Source organism: Octodon degus, unplaced genomic scaffold (assembly GCF_000260255.1).
Source record: "Octodon degus isolate 3935 unplaced genomic scaffold, OctDeg1.0 scaffold00035, whole genome shotgun sequence".
NCBI classification, from domain to species: domain Eukaryota; kingdom Metazoa; phylum Chordata; class Mammalia; order Rodentia; family Octodontidae; genus Octodon; species Octodon degus.
Genome location: NW_004524611.1, coordinates 14,413,783 through 14,435,369, shown reverse-complemented (window position 1 = coordinate 14,435,369; position 21,587 = coordinate 14,413,783). Strand labels below are relative to the sequence as shown.

General features: G+C 48.7%; 1 protein-coding gene across 10 annotated transcripts in view; it reads right to left on the bottom strand.

Annotated features, from left to right (window-relative positions):
* Window positions 1-20,892, bottom strand: part of Dtx2 (deltex E3 ubiquitin ligase 2) — a 38,903-nt gene extending 18,011 nt beyond the window's left edge. For 2 of the 10 annotated variants that reach the window (XM_023714488.1, XM_023714489.1), the window contains exons 1-5: window positions 20,789-20,892; window positions 19,589-19,753; window positions 12,329-12,360; window positions 3,699-4,055; window positions 1,486-2,122 (exon numbers count right to left, since the gene is read on the bottom strand). In XM_023714488.1, the coding sequence (XP_023570256.1) occupies window positions 1,486-2,122; window positions 3,699-4,055; window positions 12,329-12,360; window positions 19,589-19,620 (1,058 nt within the window). In that variant the 5' untranslated portion in view covers window positions 19,621-19,753; window positions 20,789-20,892. Of the gene's footprint in view, window positions 1-1,485; window positions 2,123-3,698; window positions 4,056-12,328; window positions 12,361-14,667; window positions 14,780-19,588; window positions 19,754-20,733 lie in introns of all 10 variants that reach the window. The other 8 variants (XM_023714490.1, XM_023714493.1, XM_023714495.1 and 5 more) reach the window with 8 other exon arrangements.
* Between the last annotated feature and the right edge of the window lie 695 nt (window positions 20,893-21,587).

Sequence of the window (21,587 nt, the reverse complement as noted above, 5' to 3'; positions counted from 1 at the left end):
AATAATCAAGGACAAAAAAATAAATAAATAAACAAGTGATGCTATCCACATGGAGCGTGTGCCAAGCTAGCAGACAGAACATGCTGCTGTTGCCCTGAGTGGGACTGACTCACACCAGGGGCAGGGGTAGTCTTGGAGCCCTGCTTGCTCAGATCCATGTAAAGTCCACACAGGGTCCAGTGACACCTCTGTAGGCTACCAATCCCCAGAATATTTCAGATAAATGTTCCTACTCTGGAAGAAGTTGCCCTGGAAAACTCTTGACAGACTCCAGGCCCACTGCCTTCCATGTGTACGAGGGCCCTCCTCACCCCACCTTCAAGATAGTGTCAAGGCCTCTCGGCATAGCCCACATGGCATATTCTTGGGGGCTGGGTTTAATCCTGCTTGCACTTTCTGGCTCAGTGGCCAACCTCACAGGCTGGATGTGCCCTTCTGTAAAGTGAGGAAGCCATCTACCTTAAAGCTTCTGTGACAACCAATGAACTCACTCACACAGCCTGGTGTGTAACAGAGTACCTGTCACACAGTATGCCTCACAGAAGCTCACAGCTGCCTCGAAAGCTCTCCTGAAGAGGTCCAACTGCTCAAGAGGCTGCCCACCAGGTCACTGTCAACCTTGGGAAGCTTCAGCCCTCACGGTGGCAAAGCAGCACAGAGAGGGCTGGGTGATGGAGCGGCATCAGCCTAATGACTGGCCATCAGCCCAGATCACAAAATGTTCCCCACTCTGGGAAGCAGGGCAGCTGCAGGCCCACACATCCTGTCATCACCCATCCAGGCCACTTGTCCTCAGAGAGCAGCCCCAATCTTCACCACTCCGAATGCTTGGAAGCTCTCTAAGCCTAACACCCAGCAGTGAGGACAAAGGACACAGCCAGCCCACCCAGTCACACTATGGGCAGTGGGCCAAGGCCAGCAGACACTCATGTGAAAAGGCCACCAGTCTGGACCAGATCTAGAATTTCATCATCCCTGACCAGGTGCAGAGACCACCACAGGACTCTGGGGGGGGGGGAAGGACTCTTACCAGCCTGAGGATGAGGTCACCCCTGCCACCTTCTGCTGTCCTCATCCTGGCTCCTGGCCTTCCTCTGAACTAGACTGTGGTTCACAGAACCATCTGCAGTGCCCAGCCCACAGCAAGAAGCAATAAACAGTCCCCCAGAATGTCCTGGTTTGGCACTTGCCACGCAACACACAAGCACAGGCAGAAGGACTGTAACTTGGCTCCAAAGAGCTCTATGCTCCTGAGTGAAAGGCCTAAATAGTGGGGACCTACAAAACTCCATGATCAGAGGTCAGGGAGCTCAATGGGTCACCCAAAGCACAACCAAATGAGGTAAGACTCCAGGGACCACCTAGGGGGTAGGTGCAAATCTGCAGGTTACCTGGGTGAATCCGCTCAGGTAAGTAAAAGCATTAGCCCTGCCGGCTGCCAGGACTTGTAGAGCGGACACAACGACAAGCAATAAGACGAGATACCTGGCTCCACTGGAAGTGGTTGGTCCAGGGGGCAGGAGCTGTGGTCCCACGTGGGACAGGCTTGAGTGGAAGAGGGGTTGGCTCCCCAGGGCTTGAGGGGCCCCACCCCAGGGGTTGGTGGTGTTGAGCTTCGGTGCAGATCTGGCCCCAGAGAGCGAAGGTTTGTGGTATGGGGCAAAGCCCTGGTGGACCCCAAAGATGACAGTGGTCCTGTGGGAAGCCTGAGGGGTGGGGTACGCAGGGAGGTTGGTCATGGAGTGGCGGTAGCGGCCTGACATAGGGCCAGATCCGCTGCCTTGGAGGCACTGTTGGCAAGAGCAGGCGACTCCTGTGTGGCCTGGTAGAGCGATGACAGTGGTCACCGGGTAAGGTGGGCCTATCTGGCGACGAACACTCCGGCAGAAGCTGGAAGTCTTGTTGGTTTGCGTGCGGGTGGCATAGTTGACGGTATAGTTGTACCCCAGAGGAGCCAAGTCCACAAGCTGGATGCCCCTGGCCATCTGCTGCTCCAAGTAGTCAGAGACGTAAGCTTCATAGGCCGTCCAGGAGCCGTCATCGCCCTGCCACTCCCAGACGATACCCCGGCCCGTGGCCGAATGCTGTGAGAGCAGGAGCCTGCGCACGGCCCGCATGGTACCTGTTTAAAAAGAGCAGCAAACGTAAACAAATGGTGACTCTGTTAGCCATGCTCTGCGAAGAGATATTTCTAATAATGAAACCTCTTATGTGGGGCTAGGAACATAGCTCAGCAGCACAAGCAGCTGCCTGGCAAGTACAAGGTCCTGAGTTCAATTCCTGGTACCAAAAAAACAAGAAAGAAACCTCTATGTGTCCACTTCTAAGAATGAAAAAAAGTATCAAGATGGGTGTGGTGATACACCTGTAATCTCAGGACTAGGGGAAGATGGAGCAGAAGGATTGCAAGTTCAAGCCCAGCCTAGCCATTTAGCAAGACCTTGTCTAAAATTAAAAAAACAGGGGGCTGGGGAGATGGCTCAGTAGAATAAGCACTTCCCTGGCAAGTGCAAGGGCCTGAGTTCAATCCCCGGTTCCGCAAAAAATAAAATACATTTTTAAAAAGTGGGTTGGGGTTGTAGCTCAGAACAAAGTCCCTGGGTTCAACCTCAGCAACAACTCCTCAGTGTACATATACAGAAAACTGAATCACTTCTAGTCCAAGCAGCAAGGGAAAAGTACACAGTAGATAATGATGTATTCCACCTCTAAGGCCTTCTAGGCATGTGTATGTACTGAAGGCCAACAACCACACTGCAAAGGCCCCACTATTTCTACATATTACAAGCATTGCATGCCTCAAACTTTGTAAGTACCTATTGTTACACTGTTCTCTTATGCCATTCTGTCTGTCCTGTCCCAGTGACTTGGCCGGCTGAGCTCAGACTTCAGACTGACCCGTCACGCGTGATGCTGAGGCTCTGTGGAGCACCTACCACCAGCCCTGTGTTGCTAATCCTGTCTGCTGTCTTCCTCAGGGTCTGTACCCACCATAAAAGTGGGAGCCCTGTGCTCGCACAGACTGGGGTGCTGCTGACAGGGATCCTGACAGGGCATGGCCACAGTCTCCACTAGTGACATTCCGGGCCAATAATTCTGGTTACAAGGCCTGATCTGTGCAGTAGACATCTAACAGCACCCCTGGCTTCTACCCACTAGAAGACAGGATCATCTTCCCAATAGCTATCTCCAAACACTGTCAAACATCTCTGGGGACACCCAATTGGAAACCACCAGACGAAAGGGGGAGGACAGATCCAAGAGAAGTTGGTGGCCTCATTCTGTTAATACCAATCAAGACACATTACAGATTAAGAGAAGGAACACACAAATGCTCAGAGGAACAAGGAGCGAGGTAACCGCAAGGGTCACACAGCTGAGCATGGAGTGTCAAGCCCTGTCAACCTCCACAGCACACAACCTCCTTGCCAGCCTGCCTTCCAGGGACACCCAAATCCTTGCAGATCAAGGCAGGTCTTTTGGGTTGGGACATGGGGAAAGGACCAGGAGGGCTCTGCTGTGTGTTCCACAGCTCCCTCTTCTACTGCAAGGTACCCTTTGCTGCTGCTGCAGCAGCTGTTGTTACAGCAGTGCCTCTGGGCTACGCACATTTCCAAGGCAGGGAGGAGGAAGCTATGCGAGTCACCCCCACAACCTCAGCACCCAACGTGGCCTCAGTCAAAGCAGGAGTGGCTTACCGGTGTCCTGGCGAAACTGGGTCCAGCTAGGGAGGTCGATGATGTATGGGGCCAGAGAGGGATCAGCTTGGCCTAAGGGAATGCTGTGTGCCTGGCTGCCCAGCCCGAAGCGCTGACCCTTCTGCTGGACAAACTGCTGCTCAATGTAGCTGCACACGGTGGCACTGTAGGGATGCCAGGTGTTCAGCCCATCCTGCCATTCCCACACAGCCACTGCCACAGGGCTGGAGTACACTTGAGCCAGAGAAGGGCCTGGGGCCATGGCCATCTTCCCCAGGACTTCCTCTGCTTTCCCAGATGGCTTCACACCACAGTTGGCTGCAGCCTTGGGTTCATCGCCTGGCACCTCCTGCAGACCTGGAAACAGGACAGACACAGCAGTTAGGGAGCACACCGGAGCCCTCAGGGTGCAGCCTCAGGGAGGGGAAATAAAAACCCAGCTCTCCCAAATGCCTTGAGGGCATCCTAAACAGGTCTGTGATCCCAGCTCCTTGCTCAGGCTGCCAGGAAGGATTCCACGTGAGTCCTGCAGCCCGCGGGCCTGCGCAAGGGCCCAGGAAGATGATACAGCCGGTGGATCTGGGAACCATTAGCTCAGCTTCTATCTCGGTGCCAATGACTCCCCTCCAATCCAACTATTTCCTTTATTCTCTCATGTTTATTCTTCAGTCCTACAAATTCTTGTGTGGGTGAGGTCACGATATCCCTTATTCCCACACGAGTTCCCAGCACTGGTTGGTTTGTGAACTGCAGATTAACACCCGATGTGCACATATGAGGAAACACAAGGAGGGGAAGAACCAGGCCTCTGGGACCCGAAGGGGCAGTGGCAGAGTTGGGACTCTAAGCATAAGTTCTGTTCCTCCATAAATCCAGGTTAGCCCAACAGGGTCTCTGACTACATAGGAGGCCCAGCATTGGCATTAGATGCCCCTTGAAGCTAGGCATACTGGCATAGACCAGCAATCCCAGAACTCAGGAGGCTGAGGCAGGAAAAAGGCAAGTTTGAGCTCGGCTTGGGCAGTTTATCAAGACCCTCTCTGTTGGTCGTGATGGCATATGCCCGTAATTCCAGCACTGGGGAGACCCAGTCAAGGGATCACTGGAGGTTTGAGGCCAACCTGGGCTACATAGCGAGCCTATCTCAAAGCAGAAGATGCCCTCTCAGTCTCTCCAAGTCTCTGCATAGTAATTTGTCCTTTTGAGCACTTTTTCTTCTTTTTGCCCTAGGTACATGTTTGTTTTTGTAGTACCAGGGATTGAACTTAGAACGTTTTTTTTTTTGAACTTGGAACCTTGAGCTTGACAGGCAGGCACTTACCGCTGAGCTATATCCCTGGCCCTGCCCTAAGTAAATGTTAAACTTCCATGTTCAGGGACTGGTCTGCTCGATCCTTTGAACAGATCCTTTGGAGGACCTCTGGTCACTACAATCCTCAGCAACAAGGCACACAATCCCTCATTATGGCCCATCGTCACAAACATCAAGTCCCTCTCTCTGTGGTACCTGGCGAGTCCCAGGATCTTCCAAGCAATTTTCCACCCCACCTTGACCACTGAGTCTTCATCCTCCCTCCATACCAGCCCTAGCAGGGTCCGAGTCCACTCTCACTTCACTAGAAGCCATATCATTCTAGGCCACCCACTGCATTCACTGGATTTAGTCCCCACTGGACCAGGGACACCCTCAAGGCCAAGTGTCCAGCATAAGAGAGAGAGGAGGGGAGAAGGGGCGAGGGATTGAGTCATAGCCCAGCCATGCCCAGCAGCGAGCCGCGTAACATGGCCACTCATCAGGGAACCTGTTCTCAACACCAGCCTCAGCCACCTTGAAGCTGCAGTTCCAAAATCTAATTTACTTCAGCACCTAATAATGGGGGCTATTTAGGGTGTTCTTAATTATGAAAATTATTATTATTGGTTGTAGAAAAAAGCTTCAGTTTGGAGGCAAGTGGAACACCTGACAATATAGAATTCTGAGGGGTTTCTTTGGTGTTTTGCTTTCTAGGGATAGAGAAGGATTTTTATTATTATTTTTTTTTTTCCTCCTTCAGACTGCCTTAAGGGCGGGTCTGGTGGGGCTTGTGGAGCTGGGGATCAAACCACAGTCCCCTGCCCCTGACTGCATTTGCTCAAGCGGCACTTTAAACAACTAAGCTATCCAGCAAGCCCCATTTTTCTAGGGATGGAATCCCATACCTCACATACACTATGTACACATATACTACTTAGTTCACATCTCAGTTCAATATGTGAGTTTTTTCCCATGATCTGACCATACACCCCAGGCTGGCATTAAACTCATGATCCTCCTGCCTTAGCTCACAAGTGCTGAGACTACAGACATACCTGTGTGCTTCAATAAGACTTTTCTGTCTGTTTCTATGGTACTACAGACAGAATCCACAGCCTTTATCCCAAGTTTTTTACTTTGTTTTGTTTTGAGAAGGGTCTCACTACATGGTTCAAACTGGCCTTGAACTCGAGATGATCCTCCTGCCTCAGTCTCCCAATTGCTGGAATCATAGACCTATAACGACGATCCCCAGTCTTTTTTTGAGGTTATTAAATTGCCCAGTCTGGGCTCAAAGTTGAGATTATCCTGTCCCAACTTCCCAGAGTGCTGGGATGACAGGTATGGAACCATGCCTGGCCATAACATGAGAATTCTGAAATAAAGGAATATCCTGATGATGAATTACAATTTTTTTTCTTAATATTTAGAAAAGCATACAATGTTGGGCACAGTAGTACACACCTATAATCGCAGCACTCTGGGAGGCTGACAGAAAGATCCCAAGTTAAAAACCCAGCTTAGACAATGTAAAATTAAAAAGATAAAGGGGATAGTGGTTGATTTAGCTCTGTAGGTCAGGAGGAAAGCCCTAAATTCAAGTCTCAGTACCACACATCCAAAGGAAAACGGATGTGGCAGTGTGTGTCTATAATCTCAGCATTCTGGGAGGTAAGGTGGGAGGCTCTTAAATTCAAGCCTAACCTAGGCAACTTGCTTAGTAAAACTCTCAAAAAATTTTTCAAAAGGCTGGGGATATGGGTCAGTGCAATCAATGCAAAGGCCCTGGGCTCAATCCCCAACATTAAAAAAAAAAAAAAGCTTATGAAAAGCTCAAAGACCTAAGGTAATGCTCGTAAGTTAGACTAGGTAACTGCATACATACACTACACTGCAGCGGGTGTGCCACTGATCAGCTGGTGTTTTTGTCACCTAGTCCTTCAGCACTCATTAGTCACCTTCAAAGGCAGCAATTATCTTTATTTTATAGACAAAGGAACTAGGGTCTTAAGAGATTTCAGTATTTACCTGAGGTCCAAATGTCAAGTCCATGTTCTTTCAGCTTTAGGTAGGCTCAACTTAAAAAGACTGGAGAGGGAACTGCAGTGGTAGAATGCTTGCCTAACAGACTCTGAGGGCTCTGTCCTCAAACCCACAAAAATAAATAGGTTCTAAGAAACCCTTGAATGTCGTAAAAGTGACAGAATTATGAGCAAGCTTTTTTAAACCTCTTTCTGTACTTGCAAATGGTATTCAATAATCATTCTTTTTTATGATCTGACCAAAGTTATTAAATATATATATATATATATATATATATATAGTAATTTTGCCAGGGGGGAAAAAATCCTGCTTCAGCATAATTAGCCATAAATCCTCATCTGTTGTCCTAGGGGAAAGACATTTTCATAATAAAGAAAACAGTTGGGCTGAGCATGGTGACATGTACCTATAATCCCAGCGGATGGGAAGCTGAGAGAGGAGGATAGAGGAGTTTGAGGCCAGCCTGGGCTGCATGGTATGTTCAAAACTAGCCCGAATGACATGAGACTCTGTCTTAAAAAATAAAGAAAAGAAGAAGGGAAAAGTTACTCAGGTGTCCAAGAACCTTTCTCCCCCGACTGCAGTGACTGAACCCAGGGCCTCCCACATACTAGTCAAACGCTCTACCACTGGGCTATCTCCTCAGTTCTTTTAAGAGCCTTTCTGTTCCCAAACTGAGATAAACTTCAAAACAAAACATGACCTGGTACAAGGAGCTGACTACAATTCTCCCAACCTCGATCCTGGAGCTGGAAAGCTCCACAGATTCCACTAGTTGGCTGCTGGAGCGGTACCCTTGAAAGTGGACTTAAATGGATTCTCACGTCAGACTGAGCATTGGTCCTTTACAGTCCTCAGAGTGCGTTGTTTTCAACTTGCCACTGCATAAGAAACCTGTTCCAGGGACCAGGGAGATGGCTCAGTAGAATAAGCGCTTGGGCCTGAGTTCAATACCCAGTTCCACCAAAAAAAAAAAAAAAGAAAGAAAGAAAGAAAAAGAAACCTGTTCTATCCCTCCAAACCTACCAGTCTAATGGTTTGGCCAGAGTAGCTGTCTGTCCTGGCTCTGCTCTCCCCGGAGGCAGCCCTACCCTCTCTAGGTGCTCTGCAGGCACCTTCCAGCTTCTTAAGAATCAGGAATCACTCCCAGTCACCTGCAAGGCTAAGGATCAGGGACTGTCTGAGCCCTGTCAGCCTGCATCATAGGAGGCCCTGTCTCAATAACAAAAACAGCAGAGACCGGTTCCCTGAAGTGACAATATGCCTGCTATTCATCACATGGGGCACATGAGATACAGAGAGGTGGCGGCAAGAGGCCTTCTCTTCAGAGGCCGGGGAGATGGCTCAGCAGAATAAAGCACTTGCTTGGCAAGCACAAGGGACTGAGTTTAATCAGTCCCGCCAAAAAAAAAAAAAAAAAGCCTTCTCTTCAAGAGTCCTTTGAGGCTCCAGTGCAAGGCAGGAGGGTTTGGGGTTTGGGACCAAGCTCCAGGGGACAACCCTTGCCTGGCACGCAGGAGGCCCTGGGCTCCAACCCCGGCACTGAAAGGAGAAAAAAAAGAAAGAGGCTTCTGAGGAACGTGGAGTGGAAACCAGCTCTACCAAGTGACTTTTAGGGCTGCTACAAGTTCTGATTCTACCAACCCAGGTCGGATTTTCCAAACTCAACCTACTCACTCTTCAAGCCCTCTTTTCTAATCTGTCTCTCCTTCAGGTACTTTCCAAAAGCCTGGCCCTGAAACCAGGTCACACCCAGCAACTGACTGTGAGCCTAGGCTCTGAGCAAAACATGACCTCACAGACCTATGGTGCACAGGGGCCCTGGCAGGAAGCTTCTCCAAAGTCTTGCTGTCTTAGTTACTCTTCTTTTGTTGCTAGGGCAAAATACCCAATACCCAAAATTGAGGAAGGAAAGGTTTATTTATTTAGCTCACAGTTAATGGAGGTTTCAGGTCTTACTCAGCTAGCTCCAAGGCAAAGTGGCACATGGCAGAGAGCAACTGTTCATGGTGGTGGCAAAGAGCACGAGAAAGGGAGTGGTGGCAGCAGCTGCAGCTTCTACTAAGCCTCTCTCCTCCCCACCCACACTGTAATGCAGGTTACCTGCCCCAGGACTGGCGCAGCACTCACACCCACAATAATCAATCACAACTCCAGAAGCCACCCCATGACTGCATGAGGCTTTGGGGGGGGCACCTATACACAAACCATAACATTCTACCCCTAGACCCCCTAACCACCCCTGGACCCTCCAAAGATTCATGCGCATCCCTTTATGCAAAAGGCACTTTAGTCCATTTCTAAGAGGTGCCAAAGTCCTAACAGTTTTAGCATTGCTGAAAAGTACAAATCCTAAGTCTCCGCCAAGATCTAAGGCAATGGGGCTGGTGAGATGGCTCAGTGGTCTAAAGCACCTACACAGAGCAAACTTAACAAAGCACAGGGACCGCGGTTCAATCCCCCAGCACCACATGCCAGCCAGCCGCACCCCCTGGTGGGCTGAGCTGCCCCCCACATAAATAAATAAATAAAATTTAAAAAAAAAAGATCTAAGGCAAACTCTTAGCTGTAAGCCCCTGTACAAATTAAAAGTTAAAACCTTCCAACATTTAATGGCCTGATAGCTCAGTGGACTAAAGTGCCTGCTTAGGCAGGCACATGGACTGAAATTCAATCCCCCATGTGCCATGCTTCTCCCTCCTCCCCCGGGCAGGCTAAATTGTCATGGTGGTGCACACCTGTCATCCCAGAGCTTGGGAGTCTGATCTGCGTAGTGAGACCCTGTAGACCCTACACTAAAATTAATAATAATAATAATAATAATAATAATAGCAGCACAAGATTAAAAAAAATAATAGACCAGATAAACATTATCATTCCAAAAGGTGGGGCCGGGAAGATGGCTCAGTAGAATAAGCGCTTCCCTGGCAAGTGCAAGGGCCTGAGTTCAATCCTCAGTTCTACAAAAAAAAAAAGTACAAATAGCCCAAAAGGTACACACAGCAGGATACCAAGCACTCAGACCAAAGGAAGTCAAAAATAATCCAGAAGGGAAAAAAATTATCCAGAAGGGCTTACGTTAAGTCCTACAGTTCCATGTGGAACATCTGAAGCACCATCTGTGGCAAACTGTGAATTCCATGTGGCTCTGTCCCTAAGGCACTCTTGGTGGTAGCTCCCACAGCTTCTCTCTTAGGCAAGATTTGCTCCCTCCTTGCTGTTTCCCTTAGATGATCTGTGTTCCTGGCTTTTCTAAATTTCTAAAGTTTCCACTGAATAGGCTTCTCACTCACAGGTTTACACACTGCCCTCTCAGGGAGCACAATGTCGGCCTCCCAGGCCTTCTGAAATCTAGGTGGAAGACTTTGTAACCTAAAACCAATGCCACGTGGATGATGCCAAGGTCTGCTGCCAGTTGGAGCAGTAGCCAGGCTTCCTCTTGGCTGTAGGGGTCAAGTGGCTGGATCACTGAGCACGCTGACCCTGATTCCATGGAATAAACTCTCCATGCAGCATGCCGGCACCATTCCGGAACCTGGTATGGCTGTAGCCGCCATTCTGGAATGTGGGGCTCTGAGGCTTTGCCCTCAAGGCAAAGTTGCTCACCCTTGCAATTCTGAGGCTGCAAAGGGTGGAGACCTGCTGCCTCCAGTGATGCCCGCAGGCCATCCTTTCTAGTCTCCTGTTCCTTCTCAGCAATGAAGATCCTCTCAGCTCCATCTTTGTAGTCCACAGCTTTATTGAATCTTCCTTTCTTTTTTTTAAGAACTTCATTTTTTTAGCATTTATTTATTTATTTATTTGTGTGTGTGTGTGTGCGCGCGCGCACGTGTGGCCAGCACTTTGGTGCGGGGGGATTGAACCGCGGTCCCTGTGCTTTGCTTAGCTTAGCTTGTTCTAAGTAGGTGCTTTAGACCACTGAGCCATCTCAACAGCCCCTGGATCTTCCTTTCTAGCCAAACTCACATTTTAAAGCAGCCTACAAGGCTCCTTGCTCTTAATTCTCAACATAAATCTGATTAAAAGCCAACAATAATAGCCAAGCCACTGCTTCAACATTTGTTTGCTTTGAGGGGCTGGGGAGATGGCTCAGTGGAATAAGCACTTCCCTGGCAAGTGCAAGGGCCTGAGTTCAATCCCCAGTTCTGCAAAAAAAAAAAAAAAAACATTCGATTGCTTTGAAATTTACTTTGTCAGATTAATCAGTCCGCCATGCTTAATCTCAGTCTCAAGTAAAGTCTCTGGACAAGAGCAAAATGTAGACAAACTTTCTGCCAAGCCAAAACACATTATCATCTGGAGTCCAACAACCAATGTAGTCCTTCTTCCCAGCAGAAAACTCTCCAGCCTGGTCTTTACAGGCAGGATGTCTATCAGCCTTCTAGTCTTCTGAGCTCTGACCTGAATCTCCCATACAAAACAGCAAAAGCTGTTCCAGTGCTTCTCTTACAGGTGACACCTCCAAACCTTTCTTATCTCTTTCCATAACCCATTCCCACAAGTTTGTAATCCACATGGTCAGGTTTAGTCACAGCCATGACCCCACTTCTCCAGTACAAAATTCTGTATAGGTACTCTTCTCTTGTTGCTGGGACAAAATACCCAATATCCAAAATTAAGGAACGTGGGGCTGGGGAGTTGGCTCAGTGGAATAAGTGCTTCCCTGGCAAGAGCAAGGGCCCGAGTTCAATCCCCGGTTCCACCAAAAAAAAAAAAAAAAAAAAAAAAAAAAAAAAAAAATTAAGGAACGAAAGATTTATTTAGCCACAGTTAGTGAAGGGACACCTATACACAAACCATAACACCTGCAAAAGACCGATTCTCATGTGTGAATTTACCCTCCTTCAAAACAAAACTTCAAAAAATTTCCACTGTAGGGGCCAGGGAGATAGCTCGGTAGATTAAGCATCTGCCTGGCAAAAAAGTTCCACTGCAGTAGAAATTTTGTTTATCCGTCAGCCAGGCATAGTGATGCATACCTATGATCCCAGCACTCAGGGAACTGGGAGGCAATGGCAGGGAAGACCACTAGTTTAAGCCCAGCCTGGGCAACATATAGAAACCCTGTCTCCAAATGAAAATTTAAAAATGGACTGGGAATGTAGCTCAGTGGGAAAAACCCTGGGCTCAATCCCTAGGTGGCCATAAAAAAAAGGCACAATGAAAGATTTTTTGCATAGCAAAGGTAATTTCAGCCCTCAGCACTGGCCCCAACTGACCTAAACTTCACAATGCCCAGAAGGATAAAACCTTTCTGTGGGCCAGGGATACAACTCAGTGGCAGAGCACTTACCTAACAGGAGGCCCCGGGATCCATCCTCAGCACTGTAAATAAATAAATAAATAAATGATTGCTTAAAGAAATTACAGAAAAATATTCAAAATAGTACTACTGGGATGTAAATAACCACAGAGAAAGCCCAGTGGAGGGGCTAGAGAGATGGCTCAGTAGAATAAGTGCTTCCCTGGCAAGCGCAAGGGTCTGAGTTCAATCCCCGGTTCTGCCAAAAGAAAAAAAAAAAAAAGAAAGAAAGAAAGCCCAGTGGAATCCAGCAGTGATGGTGCACACCTGTAATCCCAGTGCTTGGGAGGGGCATCAAGGGTACCCTGAATTTCAGAATGAGACCCTACTGCAAAAAACAAGAAAACTCAATTTAAAAAATACTATATTAAAAACCACAGGGCCAGGGAGATGGCTCAGTAGAATAAGCGCTTCCCTGGCAAGCGCAAGGGCCTGAGAAACCACAGAAATGGGCCAACCAAATAGCTCAGCCGATTAAAGCGCCTGCAAGCAGGGCCAGGGATTCAATCCCCAGGCCTGCAGTGCTGGCCCCGCCCCCTTGGGATGCACTAGACAGCAACTGAGACTGGGTGTGGTGGCACGCACCTGTAATCCCAGCTCTTGGGAGACTGTAAACAGCCAGATTACTGCGAGTTTGATCTAGTAGTGAGACCCTGAACACTCTGTAGACCTTTTCCTAAAAATACAAAAAAAAAAGGAAGACCAAATTTTGTTTAACTGTTTGTACCTGATAGTACCCCCACACACACACACACACATACACTTTCAAGAGGTCATAACCAAGAGCTGGAGATATAACCTTGTGGCAGAGCACCTGTTCAGCATGTATGAGGTCCTCTAGCGGCCTAAAAAAAAAAAACCTTAACTAGACATGGTGGGATATGCCAGTAATTTAAGCTAGTATGGAAGCTGAGGCAGAAAGATGGAAAGTCTCAGCCCAGCCTGAGTAATTTAGCATGAATCTGTCTCAAAATCAAAAATTAAAAAAGGGCTAGGAATGGAGGTCAGTGCAAGACCCTGGGTCCAATCCCCAGTATTGCAAACAAAATAAAAACTCATAACCACCACCAAACCAGATCAACATCACCACCCCCCTGCACTTGCCAGCATTACTTTAAATAGCTGCTACCACCCCAGCAGGTTTCAGTAACAATAGGCCTTGTCAACTTCGCATGGCACCTCCTTGCCAAGAGACACATCTTACATCCCTAGCATCCCTGAGTTCTAAGAAAAGGTGAAAAGCAAACACCCAGGTGCCTAAGGATGACACCTGGCCAGGCTCACCCAGCTCTGTGCACCTGGCATGATGCATCTTTGGTCCTTTTTTAATTCCTTTTTTGCAGTGCTGGGGATCATACCCAGAGCCTTGGCGTGTTGGGCAAATATTCTCCCATTATGTGACACCCCCAGCTTGGGGCTTTGGTCTTGGGAAGAGATAGCTCAAGGCAGTGCCACCAGACACTAAGGGAAACCAAAAAGGGTGTGCCCGCTGTACACTAGGTGGCTGGAGGAAGTGACAACAGCTCTCTGCCTCACTTGATTGAGCTCTCCAGAGCCTCAGGGACCAGCAAGCCCTAATTCCCTCATCTGGAACCAAACAGCTGTGGCTCTGCTTTACAAATGCTCTTGCAAAGCCCCAGTTCTCGGGCCTAACTGGGGTGCAGGAGCCATGTGCCAAGGACTTCCCAAGTGCCAGGCTTTTAAGGGTGCCTGCTGGATGCTCACAATGGGGGCAGGGATGCCTCCACTTTTAAGAGGACAATGAGGCAAAAGAAAAGCAACTTGCCTGGAACACACAGACTAAGCAAATCTCCAGCCTGGGTAATTTAGCATGACTCTGTCTCAAAATTAAAAATTAAAAAAGGGCTAGGAATGGAGGTCAGTGCAAGACCCTGGGTCCAATCCCCAGTATTGCAAACAAAATAAAAACTAATAACCACCACCAAACCAAATCAACATCACCACCCCCATCTGCTTCCAGGCTCCTTCCCCATCAAGACAGAGGGCTCGTGGGTGCTGGACAAATTGGCTGGCAGATGAAGGGTTTGTTCTGCAGCACCCTTGGAAGGGGATGTAGTGCAGGGTCTGGAACACCCCTGGGGTGCACTGAGCACACCACACCAAGCTACACCCCAGCTCTCCAGAGGTGTTTTGTTTGGTCTACAATTTGGTGTTTTTTTTTTTTTTTTTTCAATTTGTTTTTTTTAATTGAGCCAGCATTTAAAATTGGAATATTAACTTCTAAAAAAAAAAAAAAAATTCAGGCTTCTAGATTCTCTAGAAAACCAAAGAAGGCAACATTCACAGGCTGACCTAGTCCCACTACCCACCTGGAAACCACTGGCAGTCCCACGGAGTGGCTGGGACACACTCTCTGGGTTACCCCAGATGCCACTATTGCCTATGGGGTGGGGTGGGTGGGATGGGTACAGCAAACGTTTCCTGTAAAGGACCCAAAAACAAGTATTTCAATCTGTTGCAATTACTCAACTCTGCCACTGCATGGCAAAAATATGTAAACTAACTGAAGTGGCTGTATTCCAATAAATCTTTGCAACAAAAACAAATGTGGGCGGAATGTGGCCCACGTGCCTTAGCCAACCCCTATGCTGTCTCCCCGACATTTAACACTGAGCCCCCACTGTCCTGCACTTGTGCAATCCTCCTCTGAACCCGTGTCTGTCAGTGAGTGGGAGTGCCGACTGCCCTTGCCAGCGACACACCCCACTTCTGCAGACAGGCCAGCTCGTATCCACCACCTGAGGGGGACATCCAGAGCAAACTGCCAGAGGGCTGGGACACACTCTCTGGGTTACCCCAGATGCCACTACTGCCTATGGGGTGTGTCCAGAGGGCTGTCCAGAGTCACACCACGCCTTGGTAACTCTCTGCATCCAGCTCCTGGACTCTGATCCACCTCTCCTCCCTCTCCCACTCCCCCTGCAGCCCCGCTGAGACCCAGTTCACATGGCAGCCTCTTAACTTCACCAGGTCCCGCCTTACCCCTCAAGCCCTCAGCTAGTCTCCGGACCTTCTGGTGGTATGAGAGTTGCTCAAGAGGATTCAGACTCTTCGCACCCCACTGAGTGTCTATCCCAGAGGCTATGTTCTCATCTCTTAATTCCCAGCTTGCAACAGACTGCCCTGTGAAATCAATCCTATATTCGTTCCTGCCCTGTGGGGAGAAGTTGATACTTCTACCTATCCTAGCTCAAGTGTGTAAAATATCTACCTGTCCCCTTCCCCAGGAGAGTTCCTTGAAAGCAACAACTATGTTCAGGAAATGGACATTCAAATGAGACACAGAACACTCAATATAAACTTTAAAATGAAGAATAGTTGATCAACTGGACATGGTATTGCATGCCTGTAATCTCAGCACTCCGGAGGCTGAGGCAGGAGTGTTCTGAGTTCGAATCCAGCCTGGGCTACATAAGGGAGTTCAAGGCCATTATGTACAGCACAGTGAGACCCTATCCCCCCCCAGAAAGCAAAAACAAATAAATAAACAAACCAGAAATAACTAATAGCGCACCAGGGATGATCAGTGTTCCCACCATGGACTATTACTCAACATCAGAAACAAATGAACTGGATAACATAAAATAATGTAGATTTTTTTTTAAAAAGTGGATAAATCTTAGCACTTTTTTTTTAACTTTCCTTATAAATACCGCAGATGTAGATACACATGAAAATGAAAGCAAGGGCCAGCCACATAGCTCAGCAGATTAAAGTGCCTGCAAGCAGGCACAGGGGCCAGGAGTTCAATCCCCAGGCTTGCTGTGCTGGCCCCGCCCCTGGGGCACACTGAGCAGCAATTGAGGCTGGGTGTGGTGGCAAACCTTGATAGTTGATGAGAACAGAAAGGAAGCTCAAAGGAGTTGATTTGATGCACAACTTTGTTTCAAGACCCCTGCTTTGATTCTGGTTGGCTGAAATGCGAAGACCTCCATATTCATTAAAAAGAGCAACAGAGGGCTGGAGAGATGGCTCAGTGGTCTAAAGCACCTACTTGGAACAAGCTTGGCAAAGCACAGGGACCACGGTTCGATCCCCCAGCACCACATGCCAGCCAGCTGCGCCCCCTGGTGGGCTGAGCTGGCCACACACACACACACACACACACACACACTAAATTAAAAAAAAAAAAGAGCAACAGACTGAGGAGCTGGGGGAATAGCTAAGTGGAATAAATGCTGCCTGGCAAGCACAAGCACAAGGTCCTGAGTTCGATCCCTGGTACCACCACAAAAAAAAAGTTTTCCAAAAAGAACAGGACCCAGGAGACAGCTCAGTACAACAAACGCCTGCCTGGCAAGCGCAGGGTCCTAAGTCCAATCCCTAGTACCACCAAAAAAAAAAAAAAAAAAAAAAACTTAAAAAAAAGGAATAGACTGAATAAACGCAAGCCATGTGTCAACACCGATGCATGTGTACTAATCTAGTTCTCGGTTTACCTGAGAAAACAAACACCAAAGAGAGACAGTTTGAGACAACTTCGCTCTCTGAGTGCCAAACCCCAGCCCTGGCAGACAGAACTTCAGCAGGAATCTGTGGAATGAACAGCTTTTCTCCCCAGCCCCATGGCCTTATTCCCTCTGGCCTCGAAACTACCTTCAAAAGGTCTGAAGCCAAACTTACTTTCCTTCCAATTTTCCATCTCCCCTTGATTTCCTGGCTCTACCTTGCTTCAGGCAACCAAGAAAAAAAATTCAGATTCCTGCTCCTCCTCAGCCTTTGTTCCCATAGCCCCACAGCCCCACAGCTGCCAGGGCCTGCTCTCCCCTCTCATCAGCATCCCAAGCCTCAGAACATCTGAGCAGGACCTCTACACCTTCACCCCCTTGGGTTAGTGCACACTCCCTCCCAGATGGCTCCAGCTTCCCTCTCTCCTAGACGCTCTCAGACACTGGTGCAAAACTGTGCTTCCTCAAGTACAAGGCTAGGTGAGTGCTCTACCACTGAGCACAGCGTCAGCCTGTGCCGGGCCTAATTTAAGCATGCCGTAGTGGGCCCAAGAGAAAGAAAATTTCTCTTAACCCCCACAGCACTCTGTCCTTCACAGCTCTCTGTCTTGTCTTTTCCGTGGTACTGAAAATCGAACCCAGGACCTTGTACATACTAGATGACCATAAGGTCTACTATTGAGCTGCACGCCAAGCCTTATTTTAAATTATTCTGAGGAAGGATCTTGCTAAATTGCTCAGGCTGTCCTGGAACTTCCCAGCCTGCTGCCTCTACCTGCCAAGCAGCTACATTCTAGGTATGTGCCAGGGTACCAGCTATTTTCCTCTTCACCTAGGCTATGAACAGCTGAGGACAGCAGCTCTCACCACCCATCCTCTGCAAGAAGCTGGCAAAAAGAGACTAATCCAACCTAATCTGTTCCACTTTTCAAAAGCATTCAGGCTCTGGATGCTGTGGTTCGATCCCCAGATCCTCATGCCTTATCAGACCTGCCCTTAAGGCATCCTGAGCCAGCCAAAAAAAAAAAAAAAATCCGTCCCACTTTTCAGCCAGTGAGCTCCTTCAAGAGGCCCTTCAAGAAATTCCACTAGAGCTGGCAAGATAGCTAGGCGGACTAAGTGCCTGCTTAGGCAAGTACAGGGACTGGGGTTCGATCCCCTACTCTACAGGCTGCGCCAGCCTCACCCCCGGGGTGCGCTGAGCTGGCAGAACAGTTACCAAGTCCAGGCATGTTGACACACACCTGTAATCCCAGCACTGGGAAGACTGCAAACAGGAGGCTCACTATGAGTCCAAGCTGTGTAATGAGACCCTGCACCAAATACGTGAGAAATCCTGATAAAGATCCTCCTGCTCTCCAGAGACGTGGTTATCTGTTCTGGGTTGCTATACTAGCATACCTGATGCAGACAATTTATAAAGTAAAGATTCTTATTTGCAATAAATAAATGTAAGATTCTTATTTGGCTAATGATTCTGATGGCTAGAGGGTACAAGGAACATGGCACTCAGGGCTGAGGTGTCACTACGTGGCAGTAAAGTGGCCAAGTATGTGGGGGTGATCTCCCTTTATATCAACAAGCTATCTGAAATCACTTTTTTTTTTTTTTTTTTTTGCTACTGGAGATTGAACTCAAGACCTTGTGCTTGCCAGACAGGCGCTTATACCACTGAGCTATCTCCCAGCCCTTCAATGAGCCTAGGAGACCCAACCTACTGCATGGACCAGTATTAACCCTTTCATCAGGGAGGTGACCTAATTATCACTCATTAGGCCCCACAGCTCCTCCCTTCCTCTTTTTTCAATACAATAAGGATTGAACCCAGGGAGTACTAAGCTATTTACTAACCCCCCCAACCTCCCCACCCCCCCTTTTTTCCAGAGTCTGGCTAAAGTGCCTGCATTGGCCTGGAACTTTTGATCTTCCTGCCTCAGCCTCCTGAGTAACTAGGATTCCAAATGTAAAACACTGAGCCTAACTCTTAAAGCTTTCATATCTCACCACCATCAATCACCACTTGGGGGACCAAGCTTCTACCACATAAGCCTCTGGGAGATGAATCACAGCATTGGACGTGACCCCCAAGCCCCCAACTCTGTCCTCTGCCCACTGTTCCAGGCTCCTCTATCTAGCCTTAGAGGTCCAGTCCTGTGCCATAGCTTCATGACTTTGCAAATGTTCCTTTGCTACGATTTCTCCTAATTTTTTCTCTTTTCTGGCAGTAGTAGGCCTCAAACAGTGATCCTCCTGCCTCAGCCTCCCAAGTGCTGGGATTACAGGTATTCACTACCACACTTGCTCTTCCTATCCCTGCTTCCTATCCCCCTCCAAAGGAGGGAAACTGCCCTGATTCCCTCCAGCTCCATACACATCACACTGACAACACCTGTCACTGCACTGACACCTTGTCACTGATGGTGGCGTCTATCTTTCTACAAGTTCCCAAAAGACAGAGATTTTGTCTGGCACTCAGTAGATGTCTGTGCAACCAAAGAAAGGGAATTTCCAGATTTCCAGTTCAAGTGCAGAAATCATGACTTGGGTCCTGCATCCTGTAAAGTGTGTCTTAAAGGCAGAAGCACCCTCTTAGACTGGTTAGACAAGAGAAGCTGCTGGCAAGAAGCCAATAGAATTTATTTGTTGCAGCTGGCAATCAACAATCAACTCCCAGGACTCACTTTCATCCTTGAGACCTTGGACGCCACCCTCCTGAGAGCCTACCTTCCATATGGAAAGCCAAACTGAGAAAGTAGCCAGGCAAGCTGCCTATGGCTCTCACCTTGTCTCTTCGGAGAGCTGGCAACAAACCATCCCTTCTGATGCAGACACCAGATCTTTAGGAGGAATAACTTGTTTAAGTTCCCATCTTGATATGAAACACAAACAACAAGAACCGGGCAAATTTGAAGGGCTTGCTGAGTCAGCGACACAAATCCCAAGGCACCTTTGCCAACAAGAAGATGATCAGGTTTTAAATTGAGAAACAGCAAGCAGTGAGTGAAAACGAGTGCACAGATGTTGGATCCGTGTGCTGTGGCTGGGGACTGGAAATTACCAGATTTATTTTCCAACAGCCTGGGCAGAGCAGAAGGTATGAGAGTCTTTCCCAGCCCACTCAACAATCAAGGGGATGCGGGAAACGATCAGAGCCCTTTTCCTGAAAGGCCTAAAAGGACTTCAGAGGCCAGTTTGCAATGTAGGCACCCTGGAAGTCAACACACCCAGAGGGGAAAAATTTGGCCAAGGTCACACAGCAAATGAACAAAAGGCCTAGTTATGTACACAGCTTAAACCAGCCCTGATTCTGACTACCAGAAAATCTACTTTCTAAAATTCTAGAGGTGCTAGGATGACGTTCAGAAGTATTTTGAGTTTCTTAGAAGTCCAGAGCTCCGTGCACATCCTACTTCCAACGCTCGTTGCACTTAGGGAAGTGAAGTCAGCGATGGAGGACGGCAGCTGATTCAAAGAGACGGAATAAAAAGGAAGTCTCCTAAAACCTCTTCATCATTACGAACCCCTCAAGTGACCCAGGACCCCAGAAGATAGGCGCTTCCGGGAGGACAGACCCCATCTGAGAGTAAAGTAGCAGAACCGGAAGGCAAACTCTTCTAAAGTACAGCCGCCGGCTCAGTGAGCCCTTCACCTGGACGCAGATGCGACCCGAGCCCACACCCTCGCCGGGGAGCGCAGTGACAATATCCCTGACGCCCCAGGTCCTGTGGGTCCCAAACTCCCAGAGGTGCCCCTCCCGCCCACACCGCACCCAGTCCGGTCCGCAGCCCCGGGCGTCCTCCGCGCCGACTCCCACTCCCAGGACCTCGGGCCAGTCCTCCCGGTTCCCCCAGGTTGCCCTCCCGCCCGGCCCAGCAGTCCCTCCCTCGCCCCCTTCCGGTCCCAGCTTGTTTCGGTGTCCCCTCGCACCCCTTGCCTCGGGACTCCAGCCCTGACGACGAACAGGTGGTCCGGCCCCTCTCACCAGACTGAGGAAGCCGAGGAGGCAGGCTGAGGGAACCACCGCGCTCAAGCTGCAGCTCCCGGACGGCCTGAGTAGAGATCGAGCTGTGACTCCGACTCCAAGCAGGAGGCAGCCGGAGTGAAACTCGGTTGGCGTCACAGCTTCCGAGTGCTATGATGCGCATGCCCTGGCCGCTGGGCCTTCTGGGAAATGTAGTTTCAGTGGTGGGAGCGGGGCCGGGACCAGTCGAGGCTGATCGCAAGGCACACCTGCTCTGATGTACCAGGGATGATGAAAATATAGGTGAACTCTTGTTTTTAAAAATTTCTTACATGGCGAGCGCAAGGGCCTGAGTTCAATCCCCAGTTCCACCAAAAAAAATAAATAAAAAATAAAAAATAAAAATTTCTTACAGGAAAAGACACAATGACAGCCAGGTGTGGTGACGCACGCCTGTACTCCGAGCACTTGAGAGGCTGAGGCAGGAGGCTCATTGCAAATTGGAGACCAGCCTGGGCTACAAAGCTAGCTCAAGGCCAACCTGAATTGCGTAATGAGACCCTGTCTCAAAAAGAAAAAAAAAAAAGATACAATGTCACGCATTCCCTCAAAATATTACCCTTCCCTTCAAACACATCCCATCATTCATGCTATTTGCACTCTCTCTCCCCTCCCCCCCCCAGGATCTCGCTGTGTAGTTAGGGCTGACCTCAAACTCATAGTGATCCCTTCTGCCTCAACCTTCTGAGTGCTGGGATTACAGGGATGAACCCGCACGGTCTACTTTCTTGGTCTTTTTTTTTTTTTTTTTTTTTTTTTT